This window comes from Mesoplodon densirostris, chromosome 9 (assembly GCF_025265405.1).
Source record: "Mesoplodon densirostris isolate mMesDen1 chromosome 9, mMesDen1 primary haplotype, whole genome shotgun sequence".
Taxonomy (NCBI): Eukaryota; Metazoa; Chordata; class Mammalia; order Artiodactyla; family Ziphiidae; genus Mesoplodon; species Mesoplodon densirostris.
Window position 1 is genome coordinate 107,370,446 of NC_082669.1, and position 25,365 is coordinate 107,395,810.

Genomic DNA, 25,365 nt, shown 5'->3' on the forward strand with positions numbered 1-25,365 from the left:
TTTCACTGCCGAGGGCCTAGGTTCGATCCCTGGTTGGGGAACGAAGATCCCGCAAGACTCACTGCACGGCCGGAAAAAAAAAAAAAAGAAGAAGAAGAAGAAGAAAGGAAGAAAAAGAAAGAAATAAACAGGAAATTTCTGAAAAAAGCAGAGTATTTACAGGGACATTAGCCCTCCCAGATATTTAAAAGTATTATAAAGTCACAATATGAAAGGCTACAGAAATGAAGACAGTGGTGCTGGGACATGAATAGACACATCAATGGAAGAAAACGAGTCCAGAAATAAATTCAAATTGATAAACATGGCAAAGCAAATCCGTGAGGAAAAGATGAATAAAGGCAATGAACAGTGTCGGGACTCTCTCCCTCCCGGCAACAAAATAAATGCCAGCTGGATCAGAGATTTAACAAATGTAAATGAAACTATAAATGTACCAGAAGGAAACACAGGGGAATTAAAAAGAAATTATCTTGGGGCTCGCGCCTGCGCGGTCTGCGCCGACCCGTGGGCTGCTCGGAGGGACGGAGGGACGCGCCCGCTGGGAATCCTCGGGACCAGCGTGTAGGGAGCTTCCCTCCCGCCCAGCCGTGAATGAGGGATTACCATCTCAAAGAGCTCATTTTTTTTCTTGAGGTGTTCGGAGTTAGTCCCACACCACAGATTTTAACTGTTTATTTTTATTTAGAAGCCAGCCTGTTCTCCTGATCAACTGTTAGCATAATTGCTAACCCTTAGACGCTGAATGATTTATGGTGATGAGGGTGGACGAAAGGGTGAAAATTATGGTGAGAGCAAGGCGACCATGTACACTAATGTGATTAACAAGTATGTTAAAGTTTGCATTTTGTTTGTTTGTTGTTTGAGTCGAAGATACTGTGACAGATTGGACTCCTGAATTTTTAATCATATAAATTGAATAGGATACATGTGCTTTGGAGTCGGGTAAAATCTTCAATCCAGACCCCTCCAACTTGCTAACTGCGACTTTGGGTCCCAGTTCAAATAACTGCTCTGAACCTGTTCCTCCTTTGCTTAAATAAAGAAAGAAAAAGAAAAGAAATTATCTTGTAATGGGGAAGATCTAACTAAGAAGGGGAAACAAGAAATCCAGCAGTGATGAAGACGAAGTTTGATAAACTTAAATTAAAATTTAGATTTTCTGCAAGGCAAAAAGAAAAAAATTAAAAAAGATAAATGACAAACGGGAAACGATTTACAACTCATGACAGACACAGAGGTCATCAACAAGATAAAAAGGACAGAGTAGGTACATAGAAAAGGAGTCAAGCAGACAGATCACAAAAGAAGTGGTAGAAATGACTTTTGAGCATGAAAAGATGCTTCCCATCATTTATAATCAAGGAAAGCAAATTGAAACAACAATGTAACCCCATCAGTACCTATTATATTAGCAAAGATCAGAACTGGTAATAGACTAGAGTAGATACATATATTAGTAGCCACAGTCAACGTCCCCTGCATCTCCCCACGCTCTGAATACTTCCATGCATACCAGCCAACTTCCAACTGCCAGCACTGTCTTCATGTCCTGTGCCGAAGGCTGGAAGTGCTGTCAGGAAATTATTGCCATCAGCACACTCCTCAACCAATGACTGATGGGACTTGTATGTACATGCTCCCAGGGTTTCTCCAGCTCCAGGCGCCCATAGAGCAGATGGCTTGCGCTTCTGCCTTCACCATGAGAAATGCATGCCCTGGGCAGCCTACCCAAAGAAACATGGGGAGCAGACTAATCACAAAATGACCTGGAGCCAAGTCTGGCCAAACCTCAGCAGAAGCAGAGTCAAATGAGCAAAAAAAAAAAAAAAATGCTTGTTGTTCTGAGTCAGGGTTTTCAGGTGTTTATTATGCAGGATTATGGTGACGTAGCTGACTGATGCAGTGTTATGACAGATGGATCTAGCCCAGGGTGATATACATGTTACGTTTCTACTCCCTTGTTGATGACACTTGCATTACTCCAGGTCTTCCTGTTGTAAACAATCAGCATCCCTATATATGTCTGTGCAAATGTGCTGGAACTTCTTTAGGATGTATGTCTCCATGTAAAGAGCGGAGTTCTGGGTGACGTTTACTTTCAACATCACAAGATATTGCCCAATGGCCCTCCAAAGCGATTGTTTACACTCCTACTAACATTATATGAACTCCTGGACTTCATCTGTTATTCAGCCTTTTTTATTTTTTCAGTCAGATAATATGTGTGAAATGGTATCTTGTTTTAACTTGCATTTCCCTAATAATCACTGGTGAGCCTGACTCTCTTTTCATCTGTTTGTTGACCATTTGGGTTTCCAGTTCTCTAATGTGCCTGTTCATATTGTTTGATTGCTTTTCTATTATTTTTTTGGGGGGGTACTTTTCCTATTGGTTTATAGAATTTCTTTATGTATTTTAGCTACAAGTCCCCCTAATCCTAGAGAATCTAGTGCCAGGAAGAGAGAGGGAAGAAGACGGTGTGTTTGGAGGGGATGGTGGTGAGATCAGACAGCCCCATCTTTTCTACTGCTCTTTGAAACCATCGTTAAGAAAATGAAAAGCTAATCACAAATTAAGAAAAAATATTTGCAATGCACGTATTTGTCAAAGGACTTGTATCCTGAATATATATAAAGGACTGAACAAAATATAAGTATATAGAGAATATAAAAAATTCAACAATAAGACAAACCCAGTTTTTAAAAGTGGGCAAATAATTTGAACCCACACTTCACAACAGTTTTTTCAGTTTATTATTTGTATCTCCCAGTTTTGCAATCAAGTCATCCTTGGTTCTAGAGTGCCTCTGGGTTAACACTGCAAAGGGACCAGCTGAGCCCATTTTATATGGACCCTCATGCGACAGTACAACTGTGAAATCATCTGTGGCTCCCTCCATCTCTTACTTTAACTCTCCGTGTGACTTGAGTCTCGTTTCCTCATCTGTATAATGGAGAAACCAATACCTCCATCTCTCAGGCATGGAGAGAATCAAATAAAATTAAAAATAACTTTGATAAAGGGCAAAGATATATACTCTCATTGCAGGGGCCCTAGTTTTAGCTCAAGCTGGAGGACTGCACCAGCCTGGAGTTGATGGGCCCAGAGCGCGGGTGCTGGAAGATGGAGAGAACTGAGATCAGCCCTGGGAAGGTGAGCAGGGAGGACTGCCCAAGGCCCGCTGGTGCCCAAGCCTAGGCCCTTTAATTTGTCTGACTCTGGCGGTGGAAAGCAGCTCAAGGTAGCCTATGAAACAAGAGTTGGGTACTTTGGTGTCCAGGTGGGACCAGGTGAGGAGAGGCATTCTCCGCTCAGCCCGGGAAACGCGGCCTTTTTGGCCCCGGGACAATTCAGTTTGGGGAGTTGGCAGAGCACCTCGGTGGAGGCGCACAAGGGCGACCCCTGGGTTGTCCGCGAGGCCTTCGCGGTGTCACCGGGAATTTGCCCCAGGAGATACCCTGGGTGGGTGTCATGAAATGCTGGGTGAGCTCTCAAGGCGGGAAGAGACTCCGACACACGGATCATTAGCATTACCGTGGTCCCTTCCGTCCGCACGTGCGCACAAGCCCCGGACTGCACTCGGGCGGTCGGGCTGCACTCGGGCGGTCAGACTGCTGCAGCGCAGAGCCGGGGATAGAAGGGGCCTTCTAGCAAGACTAGGCCACCGTCGGCCCGGAGCGCCTGCGAGTGCTTCCTCCCAGGCCACACAGCTAAACTAGCACTACTAAACACAAACAAAGAAACAAAGTCCCACACCCACACACCCAAAAAAACCCAAAAAAACCCCCAGCGCTGTTAAACGTGTATAAACTAGTCCCGGTCCGGTGAGAAAAGCGCACAACTTCCGGCGGAGGAGGCGGTGTAACACCACTGCTTCCGGCTGCTGCGCACTGCGCCTGCGCACTCGGCGCTGCCTGGCTGCTGCAGGAACATACCAACCGCTGGAGAGGAGTGGGCGCGGAGGACCCGCTGACTGTCGCTCCCAGAGGTCGCTCCGGAACCTGGACCAGCCACCAAGCTCTGCAGGGCCCTTGGCGCCTCATGGTAGGTCCCGCTGCGGTGCGGGGGTGGGAGCTAGCGGGACGGCGGATGGCGTGTCCTTACTACCCGCCGCGGGGGCGCGGTCGGCCGGCGTGGGAGCTGCGCCGGCTTCACAGCTTCGCTAGCCCCACTAGCCAGCCAGACCTTTGGCCGTAGGTAAGCCGGGGAGGGGGCGTTGTGGTCACAGACGTAGACTTGGGGGCGAGGCGGCTTTCCCTGACCTGCCCTGCCCATCGGGCGGCCCAGGTGTCCCCCTCCCAGCTTCCCTCCCCTTCCCAGTGCCCCGCACGTGAAACACCCGGTGAGGCCAGAACTGGACAGCGGTTCGTATCCTTCACTCACTCTGTGCCAAGAAGTGCCCTTAAACACTGCTATATGCGTACATTAACTCCGTTAATCTTTCACAAGCCAGCGAGGTGGATGCTTTTATCCCTGTTGTATAGGCGCGGAAACCGAGACACGTAGCAGACGAACACAGCTGGTGGGTAGCAGCCAGAATTTAAACCCCCCATAGACCGGCTCTGGAATTCATGGTCTCAATCCATTGTGGAGAGCAGCCTCGCAGAAAAGAGCAAAGGGTTCTGCTGGTGTGTAGTTTAAAACATCTCATTTTATGTCACTTTTGCATATTGTGAAATCTAACGAAGCTTGGTTATTTAAAATCTCTCCCTTAGGGTTTAAAAGTAGCCAAATTTGCATGTGGGACAAAACCCCGAAACGTGTAGTGGTTTGCTGTACTCTTTTCCTTCCACACATTCCTCTGGTCCCATGCTTTTCTTCATCTTCCATCTCCTCATAGGTGAGCGGGTGGGGGAATGAGAAGCCGAGGACTTGCAGGCTCACCAAGTGCTTTGAAGTCTCCTGGGGTCTGATGGACAGACAGGCACCACCTCCTCTTCCCCCAGTGCAGGGGCTGAGCAAAGAGGGGGCTGGTGGCACTGGGCAGAGGGAAAACTCGGAGAAAGGTCTGGCATACGTATCGCATGCCCAGGGTGGACTGAGCTCTGCACGAGGCCCCAGGGTGACGCAGGCCCAGGAGAAACCGAAAAGTGACCACTGCGCTTCTGGGCATGCGTGTGGGAAAAGGCCTGGTGAGTGTAGTGAGGAGGAAATCTCTAATCCATGGAGCCAACACACGTGTAAGTGCTGAGGCACTTCCTGTCTCAGGCTCAGCCAGCCGGTTGCTAACCCCTCGGGACTCTATAGGCTCTTGGGCGTAACTGCCTTGGGCCCTCCCCCTGCCCACACTCACGGACCTGCCTGCCACCATAGCCGTCCTTCTTTGCTGTGTCAGGGAAAAAAAAAAAAAAAAAAAGGCTTCTTTCTCATCTGCAAGGATAAACCCACCCACCTGTGCCTTGAGTCCCTCTCCCTCAGGAACTCCTGCCATCCGTCCTCCCTTTTTCCCCACTGTACCTTTTCTCTCGTTTGAGAGAGAGCCAAGCCTTTTCCCTCCCACCCCAAAGCGTGACCCTTTGACATTGCAAGTGCCTGTGTCCCCTGCTTTCTCATTGCATAGCCCCGGGGCTCCACTTGCTTCATCTGCTGAAGGGACCCTGTCTGTCCTTTCTGGAAAGTCTTCCCTTGGCTTCCCTAACATCACTTAGGTTTCTCTGTGTCTCTGTCCTCTGCCTGTCAGGCATCTTTGGAGTCTGCTCATCCTCTACCCTCCCCACAGTGTCCGTGTTTCCTGGGCAACCACCCTCCACTCGCTTCTCCCACTGGTGTTTCCCCTCAGTTTCTACGGAGACTTTTACACGGATCTGTATCTTTAGCTCAGACTTCTATCCCCTGACCCTGTATCTGTCACATCTACTCCTGAAGAGTTGTTCCAGAAGAACCTCAAAATCACTATATCTGTAACTGAACTGTATTTAGCAGGGACTGGGATGTCCCTCTGTATCCCCTCCTCCTCCACACTGCAACCCAAGTATCATCTGCCCCCTGCATGGCTCTCCAGACTGTCCCTTCCCCTCCAGTCCCGCCTCCGTTACCTGCTCCTGCCCTCCTCCCCACCTGCTTCCCAGGGCTGCACCTGCCACCTGCCTCGTGTGGTCCCACCCGATGCGGCCCCCGAGTCTCCACCTTGTCGCTGTATCAGGTGCGTGTATCAGCTGTTACGAGAAGTGTCACAAACAACTTCTTACTAATAATCAAAGTCCTGGAGTCTGTGGGTGATTTTCTTTTTAAATTTTACATTTTAGATTCGTGTAGACTCCAGGCTGGCTCTCCACAGCGTCCACCTCGCTGTCATCCTGGTGTGCTTCAGTGAAGAGCAAAGGGTGCCAGTTATTGCCCAAGATACCGGACCTGCCCCAGGGACTGTCAGGGGATGAGGTTCCTCAAGCAGTAGTGTGGGGTAAGTGACCCTGCCAAGACAGAGTCTAAACTCCCGTGTCATAGACTCGATTTGCCTCTCGGTCAGCCCGTGGCCTGGCTCCACAGCACTTACCCTGCTTGCCTTGCCCTGGTGTCGGTAGCCATTTCCAAGTTGTCTTCTCATCCTGAGCCCCATGTGCCGGCTGAGCAGTGACTATCCTGTGTTTGTATGTTTAGGGCACGGTGTTGGCTCATGGTAGATATTTGACGAATTATTGTTAAATGGTCAAGTGGCTCAAGGGTATCTGCAGAATACAGATGGACTGGTGGGATAAGGCTGGTCAGGGAACAGCACAGGGTTGGTGCCCTGGGTTCAGTTAGTGCGTCCTCAGGCGAAGGCTTTGGGGTGTAGCCCAGGCCGCAGCCTAACTCACAGGTATTTTCTTTTTCTCTGCCCTCATCAGTGAGAGCAGATGGGACACAGGCCTGGTTTCAGTACCCTGTTCTGTGTTCTCGGGAGCAGTGAAGCCTATGGACTGCTCTGGTCCTCCACTCTGCCACTGAGCATCACGTTGCTGCTCTGGGTTTCTGTTTCTTCAATCAAAATAAGAGCGAAGGTTAGTCCCCTCTGGCTCTGACATCTAGAGCCCTTCCCCTGGACCACGACAGTGTCTTGTACTTCATTTACACCTTGATCCAGCCCCTCCACCACATCACCTCCCTTGAGCTTCAGACCCCTGGTTCGTTGGTGGCTGACTGGGTCGTCAAGTGATGGGCTTCGGTGGTTGCCTCTCGGTTCTTCGGAGGCCCCTGTGGCTGGAAGGGGCTCCTCGGTGTCGCATTGTCCACCCTGGTTCACAGCCGAGTCTCGCTTGAGCTGCCCAGCGGGCTCGTCCCCAGTAAAGGCCGTGTCAGTGTCAGAATGTTCTGGTTTAAACCTCCTCATTTAAGCTGCATCTCGCTCTGGTCTGAAGAGATGCACACTCCTCACTCAGCTGTTTGGGGCAGGATCTATGCCATCTTACTCTGGATCTTCTCTTTCCCAAGGAGACACAGCCTAGCTCACTGGGCTTTTCCTTCCCTCTCATTTTCTTTTCTTCTTTACACATGTTTCTTCTCTGACTTCTTCATGTGTCTTTTCTTTTGAGAGCCCTGAATTTGACCTTATCTGCAGGGAAATGAACGGGGGTGGGGAAAGGAGTCGAGGATTGTGCTGAGGTTTGCGGTCTGAGCATCTGGGTGAACAGGAGTCTTGTTTACTGAGCTCGAGTTGACTGTAGGCCGAGCAGGTGAGGGGAAGCCTGTGAGGGAGTCATGAGCCGAGAGGGGCTGGCGGTGCTCAGCCGGTGAAGGTGGCCCTGGTCCGCGAGAGGGTGTGGGAGGAGAGACGAGGCCTGGAGACGAGGAAGCCCAGGAAACACCATTAAGGGGCGGGCAGAGGAAGAGGGACTGGAACAGAGACTGAAAAGGAGTCACAGGTGACAGGAAAGCCAAGGAGATGTGCTGTCCCGTAGCTGCGGGCAGCAGCATTCGAGGTGGGGGGCGTGGGCAGGTGCTGTAGTGCGGAGAATCGCGCTGAGGTGGGGCACCAGGGGTCCCTGGGGCCTTGGCAGGGGCACTGCCAGGGAGCAGCAGGGGCCGGAGCCAGAGAGGAGTGGGCTTCAAGGGGAGGGGGCGCGGGGGGCCGGGGCGCGGGGCGCCTGCGTCGCTGGCATCAGGAGCTGCCCCGTACCACGTGCTCTGACAGAGGCTCAGGAAGCCTCGGGCTGCGTCGCTCCCCGGTACCGAGCGACGTTGCCTGTTTATGAGGCCCTGCAGGTGCCGGGCATGGCCCAGGTGCCCAGGACGCAGAGACCAGCCTCCACACCCCCGTGGCCTGTGCTGACAGCCCCAGCATCCGCAGCTCTTCCCGGGAAGCCTGCCTGACGTCTTGGTAAGGTCCTTCCCGCTGGGGTCCCCCAGCCCTGCAGCGCCCCTGCACACCCTGCACCTTGGCTCTCGTCTCCCCTGCGGTGTGTGTGGGAGCATTTTATTCTCATCTGCCCCCCGCCAGCCTGGGGGCCACGTGCACACAGGGGCCTGGCCTACCTTATACTGTATCCATTGCACAGGAAGACTGCCAGTGCCTACTAGGCTCTGGATAAGCATTGAAGGAAAAAAGATGTGAGTTAACGTGGCAAAGAAGATGGACACAGAAACCACTCCTGTGCAGAGGGCTGGGGGCTCCGGTCAAGGGCTGCTCTGTTTGGTCTGGAGGAGTGAATATCAGGCTTCACCCAGGAGGTCGGCGTCTGGGATTCATTTCACGTGGTTACTACGCCTTACGTCCTCTGCTCTCTGCTCTCCCCTCCGGCCTCTGTCCCGTCAGCGGGCCTCGAAGTGAGTAGGCAGCTGGCTGAGAGCCATTCTCTTCATCTTACCTTAGATCTTGCCGTGTCTTCTGTCATCTTGCCAGAGGACAGCCTGGGCCTGTCTTCTCATTGCCCCAAGCTCCCAAGCACGTCAGAAGTCGGAAAAGTCAAAAAGCCCCACAAGAAACATACACTCTCAGGATCCAGGGGGCAAGAGCCCCCTGTGTGTGCTGACTCCTCCGTGATCAGAGCCAAGACCCCGCCTGCCACGCTGGCTTCTCCTGGCTCCAGGTTCAACACCGGAGCTATCAACACCCCTTTTGAACTTGGCTGGGGCGCCAGGGAGCACCTGCCAGAGACTTAGGTCAAACTTGAGTTTGTACGCGTAGGGGAGGAGGCCGCAGTGGCCCCGGGAAAATCAGAAGCCCCGGCTCCCAGAAGAGGAGTGGGAGGGACCTATCCCTGCAGGGGAAGAGACCACCCTGCGCCTCTGCAGCAGCTTGTGGGTCCCTGCACCTGACCAGGCTTTCCTGGAGGAGCAGGAGGAAGGCCTCCTGGGGCTGCGGGTCTGCAGGGGGAAGAGAGCAGCCTGCTCCCTGGGGACGCCTGGTCTTGGCCTGGCTGCCCCCCGTGAGAATTGCCACCCCGGTGCTGGGCAGAATAAGCCAGAGGGAGACTCCGGACCCTGTGGCCTCCAATCCGTGCTGGGGCAGGAGTGCCCTGTGCAGCCTGAGAAGAAGGTGTCCAAGTGGAAGGCCCACGGATGGCGAGAGCAGGGGGAGCTGGCAGGAAGGAAGTCGAGGGACCCGGCGCGCAGCTCCAGTCAGGTCCCCTCTGACTTGCTGCTGGTCCAGGTGGCCAGCCCGGACAGGCTGGAGGCGGGCCAGCCTGGCGAGGATGAAGAGGCGAGGCCAGCCGACATCCTCATAGCCCATCTGGCCGGAGAGGTGTGTCACCTCAAGACACGGAAGAGGAGGCACTTGCATCCTGGTGAGGGTGAGCAGCCGCCCCTGCTGAGCCTCCAGAAGCCACTCTGCCTGAAGAAGCTGGTGAGGACTGTGCAGGCCGAGGCCAGGGGCTGGGCACCCGGGCATTCCCCGGGCCCCCTGGACACCCTGGGTCAGAGACCCGTGCCTGACATGAGACACTTCTTTACCATCAACTGCAGGAATGTCTGCCGTGTCACGTGCACTCTGTGCCACCGAGCATCAGACAGGGCAAAATTAAGGGGTGGTCCCAACCTTCAGCTCTGGTCCGTCACTTGGCACCTAAGCACGGGCAGGAGGTGGGGAGGAAGCCAGCTGCAGCCGGCCCTGGGGAGGAGTGGGGAGGGGTGCCCGAAAAGAAGCAGAAGGGCCTGCCCACGGGGGCCACCAGCCGTGCCCCGAGGAGCGGCCATCACCATGCTGCTGCCGGAAGCCTCACCTCTGGAAGATGGTAACGGACAGGCGGGCCCGAGCAGCTGATACAGGCTCGGCCTCCCCTGCCTACTCCCACCGACGGCAGTTGGGGAGGACTGAGGTGGCGTATGTGCCCCCAGCCAGCTCCGAGCACGGGCCTGGAACCAGAGCACTGCCGAGTTGCTCTGCAGCCTGGCGCGGCCCCTCTCCTTTGTCTTTGCCCCGCTCTTCAGGAGGTTTATGGCCCAGATGGACCATCGCTACCGCCTGCCATCTCCAGCCGCCTTCTCCCGTGAAGCCCTGCCCCTGCTGCACGGGGCGATGGGCGAGCAGGTGCGTCAGGGGATGCAGTGGGCCGAGGGCGGCCGCGTCCACCTCACTGTTTCCGTGGCAGCCCGGGTTGCGGACGTGGACTACGTGGCTGTCACCGCCCACTGTGGGGTGACGCAGCTGGGTGGCCGGCAGGTGGCATCAGGCAGCCCAAGGAGGCAGGCCATCCCTGGGTCCGACGCCTGCCCCTGGACAGGGCTGTGGAGACTGGCCACAGGAGCTGCAGGGGCAGCTCAGCGTGTGGCTTGGCCACAGCTCTCTGCGCCTGGGCTTCCTGGTGTCGGGCGGCTGCCCGAGCCTGGAGCAGGCCGTGAGGATGGGGGGCTACACCCACGCCCCTTGCTTCGCTCACTGCCTCGACTCCCTGGTGGGAAACTTCTGTGTCACCATCATAGTGTCCAGATCATGCTGGGCACGGCTAGGGCCATCTGCAGCCACTTCCAAGGCTCTGCGGAAGCCCGGCGGCTCCTCCCAGCTGCAGCGGCAGTGCGGCCTCCCAGCCCACCAGCCCTTCCTGGGGCTCTCGCATCCCTGGGTGTCCGCCTATCCCTTGCTGGAGTGGCTGGAGACACAGCAGCTGGGGAAGGCAGGGGCGGCCCTGTCGGCCGTGTTGCGGAGCCTGGCGGACAGTCTGGTCAAGCTCCCGCAGCCCTTCTGGACGGTGGTCCGGGAGGTGAGCAGCGCGCAGGCCGCCTTAAGCCTGGTGCTGCCCCAGCCGCGCTACCTGCACGTCTTCCCGGCGCAGGTTCGCGGGCGCTTTGAGGAGCGGAGCGCCGGGGAGATGGGCGTGGCCGTGTGGCTGGCCGAGGGCCTGGCCCTGCAGCTCTCCACAGACCACCAGCTCCCTGAGCTCTTCCACCATGAGCAGTTCGTGCTGGCGACCCTGCTGGACCCTGCTTCAAGGGCAGGATAGAGGCCACCCTCCCCGAGGGGGCCGACATCAACCATTGGAAGCAAGTTCTCGTGTACGAGGTGAAGGAGCTCGTGGTGTCTGAGTACTCCTGCCGCCCTCCCCTTCCCTGCAGGGCCCCACTGCTGTGCGTGTGGACGCCCCTGAGCCGCACAGGAGCCGGGAGCCCTGGGGCCGAAGGGAAGGGCCGGCAAGCACCCGAGCAGAGAAGCGGGACCTCTGGGTCCTTGCTGCTGGGCCAGAGGGAGAGGAGCCTCCCGGAGCAGGTGGAGAGCCGGGGGGCTGCTGGTCTTGGAGCGGAGCGGCGCTTCCCTCTCCACGGAGAGCCACCTGGCCAGCATCATCCACAAGAAGTACCTGCGTGAGAACGAGACAGTGGGTGCCCAGGAGGACTCCCTGCTTACTGGCAAAAGTGGCGGGACGTCCAGCCCGACCTGGTGAGACTGGCCACCATCTATCTATCCTACCCCCTGACGGGCGCCTTCTCTGCAAGTGTCTTTGCCTCCCTGGGCGGCCCCGCCATCGTGGAGCATGACTGCCCTCTCCCAGTGGAGACGGCTGAGCGTCTTCTCTTCTTGAAGACCAACCTGGAGCATTTCCCGAGCTACACCCGCGCCCCTTGTCTTCCCCAGCAGAGACCTGGCCGAGGCGGGCAGGCCGGTGAGTCTGACTGCAGGGTCCGATGCCCTGAAAAGCTGCCTGTGGGAAGTCTGCATAGATGACGGGAGGGGGCACAGTGTCGCATCCTAGGACATTAGGCAGGGACAGCCAGGCTCCAAAACTTGTTTGAAAGGAATGAGGACAGTTTCTCAGTTCTTGACAGATTGTCATTTTCGTTTTTGTGGAGATGTCATCTTCTATCTGCCCACTGCTGGAGTCACTGTGGCGGTAGGTGGGCGGGAGGGTGGGCTTTGGTCATCGGTGACTCTGAATTGTACCACGCAGCGTATGGACCGCGGTGCTCCTTTAAAGTGTCGGTGGGCAAGGGGCCCTACACGCGGCTTGTCCGTGTGTGTCGGGGCGGCAGGCCCTCAAGGTCTGCGTTCTCAGAGCAGCCAGGCGCCGTGCGGGATATCCTCGGCCACCTAGGGCCTGGGTAAGCCGTGGACGCTCTTTCGGGACAGGAAAGAAACCCTAATATGATAGAGTAGCCACTTGAAGAGGGAGGGGCCCACACACACACACGGGTCTTCTTAGGGTCTGTACTTTGCCGTGGATCCCGGGGTTCCCAAGAGCCCTGCTGGAGGGCACCGCCCAGCTCCTGTGGGCGTGTGATCGAGGAGAGCTGGGACGCCCAGTCATCACGTGGCCGTTGTCACCTGTAGTTTGTTTCCAGACTACTGGAAGCCTTGGGGTTTCTTCTTTCTACAGTGAAAGCAGTCTCAGGAAGCAAGAAAGGGCATGTATCCTAGTGACAGACCGGCCTGAGTTCCTTTAGGGTCGAGTGCAGGACCTGAGGGCATGGGGCCCAGGCTCTGGTGGGATCAGTGGGAAAAGAAGGAAGGGCGAGGCCCGGCACACTCAGGAGACCCAAGTCCAGCTCCGCCGAGGTGCTGGGCCGCTGGGAGAGGGACTTTGGCGGGGTGGGGCATAGAGGCACCAAGGCCTATCTTGCACTTTGGCCCTGGCCGTGCGGTTGAGCCCGGGAGCCTGTCCCCTCGCTTCCCCTGTGTCACTGCGACTAATTCACTGTAGGACGTTCGGAAGTTACTGAGAATGTAAGGAAGCAGGAAAATTCACCGTAATCCTTTCACTCAGCCTCTGTGAATACTTTGACATACTTCCTTTTTTACTTTGAGATCATACCCTCTGTGCTAGTTAGTATGCTGTATTTTCAGTGTAACATGGCGTTTTCTTGAATAAGGCTTTATACAGCTTGTGTTCAGTGGTTGGAGCACCATGATAGGAAGTGAAGTCTCACCTCTGCGCTGCTCAGGCCGTGTCTTCTTTCCCGGCTGCTGGAGGGCATGTCTGCACAGGCTCCCTGTGAGGAGAGGCCGGCGCCCCTGGGGGAGAGGCTGAGACTAGGGCTGCGACCCCTTAACGTCTGGACTCTGCATCCGGTGCATTTGGGTGGTGAGATCAGGGCCCGGCCCTGGACCTCTCCCTGCCTCCCTGCCTTAAATGGCACGTGGGTCTCAGAGGTCAACGAGAATCGCCTGAGAGCATCTTAAACCGGAGGCGTCCTGTGCCTCTCGCGCAGATTCGGGTGTAGTAGGTCAGGTGGGGGCAGGGGTGTCACGGGCCCCAACGAAAGCTGTCCTGGGGGCCATGCACTGGTCAGTGCTGCCACCCGTCGAGCTCCTCCTGGGAGAGCCACTGTCCCCTTGCTGTGGGGCCTCCCCTCAGCGGCTCTCCTTGTTCTCGGAGACGGGAGGCCTGGACCGGCGCGGCAGCAGGGTGGGGGCGTGCGAGGAAGACGAGGGCAGTGGAAGGGAGGAGCTGAGAAGCCTGACGGTCCCGAGCCGAGCTTGGGGGCTCGGGCTCTGGAGCGGTGGTTCTCAACTGGGGGCAGTTTTGTCCCCCAGGGGCCATTGGGCAACGCCTAGAGATGTCTTGGTTGTCACAGCTTGTGGGGGGATTGCTCCTGTCCTCTCGTGGGTGGAAGACAGTGACGCACAGAGGAGCCTCCGCAGCAGAGACTTACCCCAGCCCCAGATGGCGGCAGTGCCGGGTCCAAGCACCCTGCGCCAGGTTGTGGTCGGAAGGGAATGGGGCGGAGGAAGGGGCCCCAGTTCACCGAAGCGGCCAGGTGACTGTCCACCCGAGGCTGCTCCGAGTTGAACCATTTCTTCCCTAGACTTAGCTCTGCCCTGCCCTGGCGACTCACGACATCCTCTTCTGGCCCATTCCCTACATAGGTAAACTGAGACTCAGAACTGCTGGCTCTGAACAAGGGGAGGTGGGCCCCCCCCGCCCCGGAGATCCGGAGTCACCTGTTTCAGTCATAGCCTTGTCCGTGTGACCGAGTCCTTTTCACAGACACATGTTGGGCCAGCAGCCTCTGTTCGCTCATTTCCTGAAGAGGACCAGGGTGATTCTGGTTTTTTAGAGGAACATTAACGCTGTTGCGCGTGGACGAGCCATTCTCGCGTCGCGCGGAGCCTGCTCTCCGCTGCTGGCCTCTGCATTGGCTGGGTTTGCACAGGCGTGTGGGCCCCTGCCTGGTTGAAGTGTGCAGATCTGAGGTAAGATGGGGCCCAGGAGCCGAGCAGAGGTCATGGACACGCTGGAGAATCAGGTTGTGACTGCGGTGCTGTTCATCTAACTGCAGACAAGGGCGTGGCACCCAGGGCCGAGGGCACAGGGCCAAGTGCTGGCGGGGCACGTGGCTCCTGCCAGATGGGACCTTGGGGGCACAGGAGGCCTGACGTCCAGTCCCAGCACGATCTTCCCGCTCCCCCATCCTCTTCTGCAGGACGTGGGCATGCACACACCGTTCTCTGCCCGCCCCCTTGTTCTTTCCCTCCCTTTGCACACCACCTCCATCCCCATCGCTGTCGGGGTTCCTCAGGGCATCGCTTCCCCCCCAGCCCGTCCCCCCGGCGGCGGCGGGGCATTTGAACACGGGGCTGGTGGCTCTTCCCTGGAGCCTGGCGTGTTGTCTTCCCCACCCCCAGCTGCTCATCAGTACCCTCCATTCAGCCTCAGGGCATGTGGGTGTTGTCCCGACTTCAGCCCCTGACTGTACACCAGGGCTTCTTGACCGCTTTCACCCCCAAAATAGTGGCTGGGAGGATGTGCGTACCCCTGGAGAGAGGCCCGCAGATACTTGAAGAGGTGGTGTCCCCCGAGGCTGGCCCGTTGTGCCTCGCTCACAGACGGTGCCTGGACCCCGTCATCCTGGACTCGCCGCTGCCTCCTGAGGCCGATGCCACAGGACACCCCAAGTGCGAGACAGGAGCCCGGCCTCCGGTCACATGGCCAGGTTCCGGGCACACGATCTCCTCCCTCCTCTCATCGCATCGCTCCTTGCCCTCGGGCGGGGTCCTGGTCTCTGGCTAGTGCTTTTATGGCCCATCTCTGGTGCCCGGTGCCCTGTGGACCAGAGCAGGTTTAACCAACATGGAGGTGGCTGCATCGCTCGCTGCTTACAAACCCAGCAGATGCTTCCGTAGAGTGACCAGGTTTCTTAGCGGGTGCCTCCATGCCTTTTGGGCAGAAACGTTGGTAGAAGTGAAGAGGGAGCTGGGCTGCTGCAGACTGAAGGGGAGCTGGGGAAGGATGTAGGGCCCCCTTCTCAGAGGTGGGGTGGGGGTCGGATGTGTTAGCAGCCTCCCCAGCTCCCTGGGGCGTGTGGGAGGAGCTCTGGGTCTGATTTTCTTGGAGGGGGCCTGAGGAGTGGTGTTGCTGTAGAAACGCAGCCTCGGGGCCTGGCGGAGGCTCTGGAGCCCCAGGTTTTGTAAACAGCAGGAGTGAACGGCTCCTTGTTTCTCTGCAGGCCTCACCCCGCCTGGCCTGGGCCCGGCCACAGTCTGTGGGGTTGGGGAGCTGCCACTCGGAGCAGAGGTCTGCTTGTTTTCCTCTCTTCTTAGACCCTGACCCTTCTGCGCTGGCTCGGCATCGCCGGCGTCCCTCCCCCTGGCCTCCTGCCTCGTGCTCTTGTCTTGCACTGACACCTGGGTTTCTGCCACCCCACGGCCACTGGTGACTAGAAAGTACCCTCCCTCCCCTTTTCTGGATACAACATAGGTGCCACCCTGCCCTCCTTCCAGGACGGCTTCCTTGACTGCCCGGCCTCCCCTCCCCACCCCCCCTTGGCCTGTGTTTGCAGCTGGAACCATGCTGTCTGGCTGGCAGCGATGGGCGCTGTTCAGTTGGTGCCACAGTGAAGAGCTGGTCTTGACAGGCAAGGGTCGGGGGAGCAAAGGGGAGGGGCCTGGGAGTGTTGCCACTTACTCCCCGTGCCTCTGCTGTCCCCGCCCTCCCTCACCTCAGTTTCCTCATCAAGGACTGAAGGCTGAGCCCTCAGGCCCCACAGCTGCCACCAGAGGTCACAAGTTGGCCCATGGAACGTGGAAACCACTTTGAATTCATTGCTGATTTTTTTTAAAAAATTGTCAAGAAGACCCAGGTGCTCTCATTTGTGTTTGCCAATGCATGGCTCTCCCAGGAAGGAAACAAAAGAGATTGGCGATGATGGTGACCTGTTATCTCTTCAAAAATAAGTGTAAATGGTTAGAAGGAAACCCCTCAGAATTAATACAGACAATCGTGAGCAGTTACCAAGAAAGGAAAGTAGTGAGATCGTGTCTCCGGAGCAGATTCGGGAGACGGAAAGAATGGGTAACGGCGGGCCTGAGTCCCCCCCAGCATGGCCGTAACCGCCAGAGCCGAGCCAGGACCCCCTTAGGCAAGGGCCTGTGCCTGGCCCACCTCCCTCGGAGGGGCTTTTCACCCTCCTGCGCCCTGGACTCCCGTCCTCAGGTCCCGCCGGGCCGTCTAGGTCTCTGGCCCTGGCGGTGGAGGTTGGGCGGTCACTGAGGTGCTCAGAGACCCGCTTACTCTTTGACTGTTTCTCCTCAGGGACCTGCTGGCCCTTGAGCGGGGGTGTCGGAGACAGGCGTCCAGGCCAGGCTGAGTGGACGGGGTGTCCTTTGCGGTGAGCAGCCCCCTGACCGCCAGTGGCACCTGCATCACCGTGACGGAGCTGCCGGGGCCCCGGCCACCTGGACCCACTTCGTCTCATGGAGCCTCGGGGTGAGAAGTCGGGGGAGGCTGACGGGGTGCGCGTCACCCCTCAGCTGCTCAAGGCGCGCTCAGGCGAGTTCGCCCTGGAGTCCATCCTGCTGCTGAAGCTGCAGGGCCTGGGGCTGGTGGACCTGGGCTGCCTGGGGGAGTGCTTGGGCCTCGAGTGGCTGGACCTTTCGGGCAACGCGCTCACCCAGCTGGGCCCGCTGGCCTCCCTGCGCCAGCTGACCGTGCTCAACGTGGCCAACAACCGGCTGACGGGGCTGGAGCCCCTGGCCTCCTGCGAGAACCTGCAGAGTCTCAACGCCGCGGGCAACCTGCTGGCCGGCCCTGGGCAGCTGCAGTGTCTGGTGGCGCTGCGGGGCCTTGAGCGCCTGCGGCTCTGCGACCCCTTGGCCCGGCTCAGCAACCCGCTGTGCGCCAGCCCCTCCTACTGGGCCTCAGTCCGAGAGCTGCTGCCCGGCCTGAAGGTCATCGATGGCGAGCGCGTGAGCGGGTGTGGCAGTGACTTCTACCAGCTGTGCCGGGACCTGGACAGCTCCTTGCGCCCCAGCTCCGGCTCCGGCCCGCGAGCCGTGGAGGCCCAGCCCTGGGTGGAGCCCGGCTACTGGGAGTCCTGGCCCACGCGCAGCAGCTCCATCCTGGAGGAGGCCTGCCGCCAGTTCCAGGACACGCTGCAGGAGTGTCACGACCTGGACCGCCAGGCCAGGGACAGCCTGGCCCAGGCCGAGCAGGCGCTCAGCCCCGCCCGCGCCACCTCCTTTGTCTTTTGAATGCGCCCTGTGGCTGTGGCCCTTGGGGTTGGCACGCTGTGGCCTCCCTGCTTGTATTCATGGCTTCATCATGCTGGCCACTGGCCCTGCACATGGGCCCTGCACACGGGCCCTGCACACGGGCCCCCCTGCCTAAGAGCAGCCCCCCTCCCTCTCACACCTCCCCTCCCTCTCACACCTCCCTCAAGGAAAATTCCCCACCCATCCATCAGGGACACACCTCCCTTGGACCCTCCTCAGGCAGCTGGCACCGTGTGAGGCTGTCCTGTACCTACGCTGCGCTCCTGGGAGGAGGCACGGCCTCCTCGTGTCCATAGCTGCTGCCACTCCTGGCTGCCTGAGCCTGAGGCTTAGTGGAATAAAGTTGCTTGGTCCTAAGGCTAAAGGTGAGAGGCAGGGATGGCGAGCCTCCTGCCCAGCCCGTCCTGGGAGAGGACGCGGCAGAGCTCGGAGCGTGGAAGCCGCATCTTCCAGGTTGGCCTGTCCAAGTGACCCTCTGCTGTGCCCCCCAGTCCCGGGTCTCCCTGAAGCCTCCACTGCCATGCCCACCCGTGCACTCCTCATTGAATACTCGTGTTTTAATTTGCATCGCTGCCTGTCATTGTGCGTGGGCCCCTGAAAACAAGCCTGGGTCCCGCTGCCTCTGGCCTCTCCTGGGGAAGGAGGAGCATGCAGCTTTCTGGGTGTCGTCCTGATGGGAGGCATCCTGCTCCCCCTCCGGGCTCTGCTTTCTCCCTGTGAGTCTGGAGCACTGGGGCCTTTTCCTCCTGCTGCTCTCAGGAGGGAGGGAGGGAATGCGAGGGGAGGAGAGAACGCAGCTCTAGAGCACTTTTATTAGGGACAATGGGACAGTCCAACTTGGGCGGAGAGAAGGGAGGGCGGGCTTTCACTTGTTACTTCCCTCACGCTGCTTCCAGGAAGCCAGGTGAAATTCTAGAGGGAAGGGAAGAGAAACTAAGACTGGGTATGACGGAGGCTGTTTGGGCCCCGTCCCAGCTGTCTTCAGGCTCCCAGCCTCTCTCCTCCTGGCAGGCCAGCCGCAGCTCCAGCCTCCTCTCCATCCCTGCCCCACCTGGCTGTCCTCCGCCTCGTCCTCCCTCCTGGCTGGCCACCTACCAGTCAGGCCTCAGTTGGGGGGCGAGGCTTTCAAGAAGGCGAACTGCCCCGGAAAGTAGTGGCCGTGAGGGTCCTCGCCGGCGCGCTCCACTCTGCTGCACTGGGCCTCCTGGCGCTCCTGTAGCTCCTGCTGCAGCCGAGCTGCTCAGGCCGTGCCCCCTCCACCGCCCCCATTCCCCAGGCCCAGAGGAGGCTCAGGCCCAGAGCCCTCCTCGCCCCTCCATGCAGGCTTCCGCCTCCAACCTCTCCCACAGGCCCAGTTTCTGTCCACCAGCTCCCTCCCCAACCTCTGGTCCCTCCTCCGCCCACTCTTACCCGTTGAACCTGTGTCTCTATGGGGCAGTGGACCATCCGGCCCAGGACTTTATCTTCAGAGTCCAGCTTGATGCAGGCCAGGCATTTCCGCTTTCTCTGGCGAGGGGGGCATAGAGCTCAGAGAGGAAAGGGGTGAGTGAGGGGAGGCCTGCGGCCCCGAGGGTGAGAGTGGGAACTGGTGGGCAGCGTACAACGGGGGTTCCCCTGGCAGGCCAGGTGGTTCCAGGCTCAGCCCACCCTCAGACCGGGAAATTCCGGAAGTCAAACCATCCTGCAGTTTTCAAACTATGAACCCTGAGTGTGTGGCTGTGTGCGTGCGCGCGTGTGTGTAGGTGGGACTCCTCGTCCAGGTGGCTTCTCCCCACCTGACTTCCACCTGAGCCGCTCTGCTGTCATCTGTTATATTTATTTGTATTTTCTTGTAAGATTTGAATTGAACACAATGGTCCTGGTATAAAAGTCTAGAAAACCACTAGTATAATCCAGTCCCTCCCTTAACAGATGGAGGAAACTGAGGCCTTCAAAGAACCTGGGAAGTAACAGGGCTGGTGGTTGGCAGAGCTGAGACTGGACACCAGATGGTTGCGCTCCCGGCCCCAGGATCGCCCCCATGGCAGTGACTTTGACCCCAAGGTGGCTGATGACAGTCAAGCCCTGTTATGAATCAGCCTGGGCTGGGCCATCTCCACTTGAAAACACAGGAAATGGGGAATTCACCAGGCCTAGGGTAGAGACCACCCGAAGCCCATACCATGGTCTTCTTCCACCGGTGACGCGAAACCTGAGAGAGGAACTTGGATGGCATGGAAGGTAGACCCACTCTGAAGAGCATGTGTCCTCGGGGTAGCCCAGCCGTCCCTCCTCCTGCCTGTCCAGGCCCCCAGCCCACCTGCAACCATCACAACCACTAGCCAAGACAGGCAAGTCATCTGCCAGGGACGCTGCTCCGCCCTGGGGTCTCCAGCCTGAGGCTTCTCGCTGGATCTCCTACTGAACCCCAGTCGCACACCCCCGCACGGAGCACATGCCCCGTCACACGCGTGTGCCTTCACTTACCCCGCTGGGCTTGACCGTGCACTCAGCTTTCTTCCAGTCCTTCTTCCTGCAGTTCGTCTGCTGGAGCTTAAACTCCAGCCTCACAAAGGTCCCGGCCAGGAAGGGCTACCCACAGACAGAGGAAAGCCAGCCAGCTGAGCACGCAGCGCCCTTCCTGGACGTGACCTGTCCCTCCTCCCCGCCATGAGACAGCGCGTCCCAGGAGATGGCTGGGCTGGCTGGCCCTTCTCTGGAGAGCTGGGTGCCGCCGGGGCCCAGGCGCCCTTGTACCTCCTCCCTGGGAACTCTGGGAACATGCCGACCATCCTCCTCCCCTCCCTGGGGTGTCGCTCACCATGTCCATGGCACTGTCCACACTGGTCTCCCGGAAGGCCCACTGCACGGGCGGATGCTGGTGGAACTCCTCCAGGGCCACCTGCAGGCCCCGGTGCTGGGCCGCCGTGAGCTCCGCCCTGCCCAAGCCCATGGCACCCGGCCACAGGGCCAGCGGGAGCAACAGCTGCCACATTGCTTCACCTTAGTCACCCTGACCCTGCGAAGGGTATGTGTGGATCCTCAGCTCATGTGCCAGCCCGCGGAGCCACTAACTCCCGGGCCCTGTGGCTTGGGGACCACATCTGGTAGAGCTCTGGGCAAAGGTGGAGGGACAGGGAGTGGCGCTTTGCTGAGATTGCCCTGGTATTCCCCTAGCCCTTCCCCTCCCCCTCCCCTGACCCCACTGTTCCCAGGTCCAGCTCAGGGCGGCTTTGGCCCTGTCCTGGGTAGGTGCTGAGTTGGCTGTAGTCCTCAGGCCAGCAGCTTGGGGAGCAGCACTGTTGCCCCCTCCAGCCCTCCCCCGCTTTTCTGGCCCATCTTCTCTCCCATTGTCTCTGACCCCAGTCCCCAGACCGCTGGCTCTGTGGAGTCCTGGGCCCTGACCCTCAGCATGCAGCCCGCAACTGGAGGTGGGGAGGGGCAGACCCAGAATGGAGGCCAGCTGGAGGCTGAATATTTTGGAGAGGATGTAAACACGAGGGAGGGGCCAAGAGCCGGTGGGAAGTGGGAGGATGCTTAACCCTCCCTGTGCTGAAATGGCCCGGTGCCCTTGGCCCTCCGAGCCCCCCACCCCAGAAATGGGGGCCTCTCCTCGGACCCACCAGGGCTTTCTTTCCAGAGCAGACCCTCCCTCCCTGGCTGTTTTTTCTAGAGCCTTTGCCACCAGCCCTCTCCCAGCCCTCTGATCCCGCCCCCCCAATCCATGACTGGGGTCTCCTGAGGGCTGGACCCTCCCCGGGAACTCTGCCTGTACAGTCTTCTTGGGACCAGAAAGCCACAGATGTGGAAACTGAGACCCCCGCAGTGAAAAGCTACCAGGGTCTTGCCGTGAAGAGAGGGCTCACAGACAAGTTGCCCAATCTTACCCTTTGGAGCTGCGCCCTTTGCCCGCCCCATCCTCCCGTCCAGCTGTCCTGCCATTCTCCCCTCCTCACCTCCTTTCTTGCGCCTTGGGGTCTCTCCTACGCCCTCCCGAGGCCACGGCCGAGGCCCACTCCTGGCCAGGCTGTCAGCCTCTTCCCGGCACCCCCTCCGGCGTCTCTCTCGGGTCGGCCCCCATCTCCTCCCCCTCCCACCTCCTGGGCCCCCTCCAGCTCCCAGCAGCTGAGGCTCCTCCCCACCCGCCAGGGCCGCCAGCCCTCCCGGGACTTCCCTCCCCATCCCACCCTCCCTTCCCCTCTCCTCCCGCTGCCCCAGCAGAGGAGCTCCAGCTGTTGGCCTTCTCGGTTTGGCTTGGCTGACCAGGCCTCTTCGCAGTGGGATGTGGGACTGCCCTGCCCCCCCAGGTAGGGCTGCCCTTTCCTTAGGCCCTTCCCGGGCGACCAGTCCCTAGCGTCCCCAAGACACTGATTTCAGGAAATTCTTGCCAGAAACACAGACATCCTCAAAACCACATGAGACCTTGAGGAGTCATTTATCCCTCCCCCTGCTTCCCGCGCCCTAAAGCCGCTCTGAGAGGGAAGGCATCTCCTTTAGAGGTGACTCTGGTGTCTGACCACCTCCAACACCAGCAAACATGTCCAGTCGTGAAGGATCACGTCCCACCCATGGTGGCGACAGACTGCAGCGTCTCACGTGGGTGAAGGGTGAGGTGGGATTCATAAGGCTGATGGGGGGTCAGGGAAGACAGGGGTCCAACTCCTGCTGGTCCTGAGCAAATAAGAACAAGCTCTGGGACTTGGTGTGTCCGTCACCAGGGCTGGTCTCCCACAGAGAGGACCTCAGTTACCTGCCCAGATGCCTGGAACTTCTCCCTTCTCTGTGGTGGTGGTGGTGGGGGGGGGTCAGAGACCCTACCTTTAGGGGTTGTTTTGAGGATTAAACGAGCAAAGTGGAAAGTGACAGATGACCCAGTGTTTGGCCCAAGGTTTTCTTCCCTTCCCTATGTACCCCTGCCAGGATTCTCCACGTGGAGCTGAAAGCTTCCTTTGAAATGTGCTCTGGGGGTGCCAGAAGGATCCTTGGCTTCAATTAGCCGGTTCTGGCGGCTGAAATCCCACCGTCAACATTTCAGTCCCATCTGTGAGTGACAATCGTTAAGCAGAGATGAGCGCTGGGGTCTTTGTTCTCCAGGAGCTTCTGGGGTGGGGGCTGGAGAGACAATACGCATGCAGAACACATTTCCCAGCCCAGGGCCTCGTGCCGGGGACGTCCTGGGGGTGGGTGACCAGAGAAAACTTTGAGCTGAGGACAAGCTGGGATAGAAGTCCTCCTGCCTTTGGTAGGGTCTGTATGAGGCCTGGGGGAGCCAGGGAGGCTGGTGCAGCGTGGTGGCAGCCGGCAAGGAAGGAGGCTGGGCGCTGGGTGCAAATACAGTGTAGGTCACACAGCGAGACAAAGTTCCCTTTGGGAGAAAGGAATGTGAGGGGCGGGCAACCCACTGCAGGGCAGTCACGGGTGGGGACATGTGAAGGGGCTACTTAACGCACATTCATGAGCTCAGCACCAGGTGACGCGTCCCAACCCAGGGGAGCGGTGACAGCACTTAGCTACTTAGTAGTGGTTAATGATCTTCCCGGGCATCACAGTTGAAAGTGGAGATTCACATATCCGAGTCATTCTAGCAAAGTTTTCCAATAACCGAACTGAGTACCCAAAACATTTTCCTTTAATATTTGCTACCACAGGGACAAACTAGTATATGTTTTTTTCAGAGAATCAATTTGACCTTGAAGCAAAAGCATATCAGTTTCAAAACTACACCTGTCTGAGTTAGGTACATTCACTACTTTTTGTATCAACTCAGTATAATTGACATAAATTCAAAAGAATATTGCATAAATTCAAAAGCAACTATAAATGTATCAAATCAACAAACTATTCTTCAAATTTTTCTTGTAAATTTTGCAGCCACTTTATATCATGCTGTCTACTGTAATTAAAATCCTTTACATATTGATTCATGTGAGAAAAGTATGCAAAGTCATAATTATTGATCTCTATTAGTAAAAGATTTAATTTGAAATTCTTATATTTGTCTGGACAGGTCACAAATGAACTTTTCCTTTCTTTGGAGCTTCAGATGTACCTTGATCATACGTAGTGTGATATTGGTGAGAAAACTTACACTGACATTTAAAATCTTTGATTGCTGAATATTTGGTTAACATTCTTTTTTGTTTCAAGAAAATCTTGGAGTAAAAAAAAAGAAAAGAAAATCTTGGCATTAACAGTGCAGTAAACCTTAGTAAAACCCTTGCATGACTCAACCAATAAGTGTTGGCAACGAAAAGCTTCTTAAATTCATGGTCTCCTACTTCTTTCAATAGCCCCCTAAACTGCTGATGTTTCATAGTATTTGCACTTAAATACCGAACAATTTTAACAACTGTGTCCATGGCACTTGCACAGAGTCCATTGAGAAAAGTGAGCCCAAATATTTTCAATATTCAGTGAATGAAGCAATGTGGGAAACATCGGTCTCTTGTTTGAAAATTCCAGCACCTCAGTCACACTGGCCACATGTCAAGTGCTCATTATGAACCATGGTGTCTATATGTGTTCATAAATGCATGGGATATTTCTAGAAGGAAAAACAAAAAACTTGTAGCAATGGTTGCCTCTGAGGAGAGGAACTGTCTGGCTGAGGTAAAGGGGAAAGAGGAAACTGCATGCCCTTCGTATTTTTACAATTTCATACCGTCTGGGTAATTTGTTGCTTAAAGTGTAAAATTCGTTTTTAGAAGTTTAAAAATCACAAAACAAACAGCATTTTTGAAAACTCACCCTGGCAAGTATGTAGAGAGTGGACGAGAGGGGACACGTCCAGGTGCGGGACGCCCTCGGTAGGAGACAAAGACAGTTGTCAATGAACGTGGCAGAAATGGGGGCAGTGAAGATGGAGCAAAGCAGGCAGATAAGAGGAGCGCCTGGGAAGTAAAAGGGTTTGGTGATAGACCAAACGTGGGCTCCACGGAGAGGGGTATCAGGAGGGAATTCCAGGTTTCCGCCTGAAGAATTACTCTAAAGAATTCTGAGTTCACACCCTTCTGTTTCTTTTTATGTATTTATTTTATTTATATTTTGATGTGGACCATTTTTTAAAGTCTTTATTGAATTTGTTACAATATTGCTTCTGTTTTATGTTTTGGTTTTTTTGGCCGCAAGGCATATGGGATCTTAGCTCCCTGACCAAGGATCAAACCAGCACCCCCATGCATTGGAAGGCGAAGTCTTGACCACTGGACCACAGGGAAGTTCCACACACTCTTGTTTTTAAAACCTGGGATACTCTCTGAATTATGCCTTATAATTCCTTATAGTTCCTTTCCCACATTCTTCCTAATATTTCCTTCTGAAATTTTGATCAGATGCTTGTTAGACCCTCTCACTCTAGCTTCCTTATCTCCTAATCCCTTTTGTATTTTTTTATTTTTCATCTCTTTATTCTACGTGCTGCATTCTGGTTAAATCATTCATTCATTATTTACCAGGTGTACTAATTTCTGCTTCAGTTATGTGTAATCTGCTTTTAATCATTCTATTAAATTTTAGGTTCCATTAAAATTTTTCTAGACATTCTATTT

The 25,365-nt window shown here is 56.6% G+C and overlaps 3 protein-coding genes across 9 annotated transcripts; 2 read left to right on the forward strand and 1 right to left on the reverse strand.

Moving 5' to 3' along the window:
• Window positions 1–3,908: 3,908 nt before the first annotated feature.
• Window positions 3,909–20,018, forward strand: LRRC61 (leucine rich repeat containing 61). Of its 6 annotated transcripts, none has more exons than XM_060108058.1 (5): window positions 3,909–4,047; window positions 4,488–4,631; window positions 6,005–6,145; window positions 6,249–6,403; window positions 16,881–20,018. In XM_060108058.1, the coding sequence occupies exon 5, from the start codon at window positions 17,042–17,044 to the stop codon at window positions 17,816–17,818; it is 777 nt and encodes a 258-aa protein (XP_059964041.1). In that variant the 5' UTR covers window positions 3,909–4,047; window positions 4,488–4,631; window positions 6,005–6,145; window positions 6,249–6,403; window positions 16,881–17,041; the 3' UTR covers window positions 17,819–20,018. The 6 variants fall into 6 exon arrangements, with proteins under 6 accessions (XP_059964041.1, XP_059964040.1, XP_059964042.1 ...); XM_060108057.1 differs by having other exon boundaries at window positions 6,024–6,145; XM_060108059.1 differs by having other exon boundaries at window positions 6,072–6,145.
• LOC132495967 (zinc finger BED domain-containing protein 6-like) lies at window positions 10,751–11,429 on the forward strand. Its single transcript, XM_060108062.1, has one exon. The coding sequence runs from the start codon at window positions 10,761–10,763 to the stop codon at window positions 11,355–11,357; it is 597 nt and encodes a 198-aa protein (XP_059964045.1). The 5' UTR covers window positions 10,751–10,760; the 3' UTR covers window positions 11,358–11,429.
• On the reverse strand, window positions 18,643–21,882 carry RARRES2 (retinoic acid receptor responder 2). 2 transcript variants are annotated; one of them, XM_060108064.1, is made up of 6 exons: window positions 21,775–21,882; window positions 20,640–20,837; window positions 20,306–20,410; window positions 19,250–19,345; window positions 18,935–19,061; window positions 18,643–18,751 (listed from the first exon to the last, which is right to left on the reverse strand). In XM_060108064.1, the coding sequence occupies exons 2-5, from the start codon at window positions 20,811–20,813 to the stop codon at window positions 18,945–18,947; spliced, it is 492 nt and encodes a 163-aa protein (XP_059964047.1). In that variant the 5' UTR covers window positions 20,814–20,837; window positions 21,775–21,882; the 3' UTR covers window positions 18,643–18,751; window positions 18,935–18,944. The 2 variants fall into 2 exon arrangements, with proteins under 2 accessions (XP_059964047.1, XP_059964046.1); XM_060108063.1 differs by having other exon boundaries at window positions 18,935–19,064.
• Between the last annotated feature and the right edge of the window lie 3,483 nt (window positions 21,883–25,365).

What these genes read in the sequence shown, in the direction of transcription:
- LOC132495967 (XM_060108062.1), top strand. Translation starts at nt 10,761, where the DNA reads ATGGGGGGCTACACCCACGCCCCTTGCTTCGCTCACTGCCTCGACTCC.
- RARRES2 (XM_060108063.1), bottom strand. Translation starts at nt 20,813, where the DNA reads ATGTGGCAGCTGTTGCTCCCGCTGGCCCTGTGGCCGGGTGCCATGGGC. An exon ending in GCACGGTCAAGCCCAGCGGG is followed by an intron (nt 19,346 to 20,305) that starts GTAAGTGAAGGC and finishes CCCCCTCGCCAG; the next exon opens with AGAAAGCGGAAATGCCTGGC. An exon ending in TAGAGACACAGGTTCAACGG is followed by an intron (nt 19,065 to 19,249) that starts GTAAGAGTGGGC and finishes GCTCGGCTGCAG; the next exon opens with CAGGAGCTACAGGAGCGCCA.
- LRRC61 (XM_060108058.1), top strand. Translation starts at nt 17,042, where the DNA reads ATGGAGCCTCGGGGTGAGAAGTCGGGGGAGGCTGACGGGGTGCGCGTC.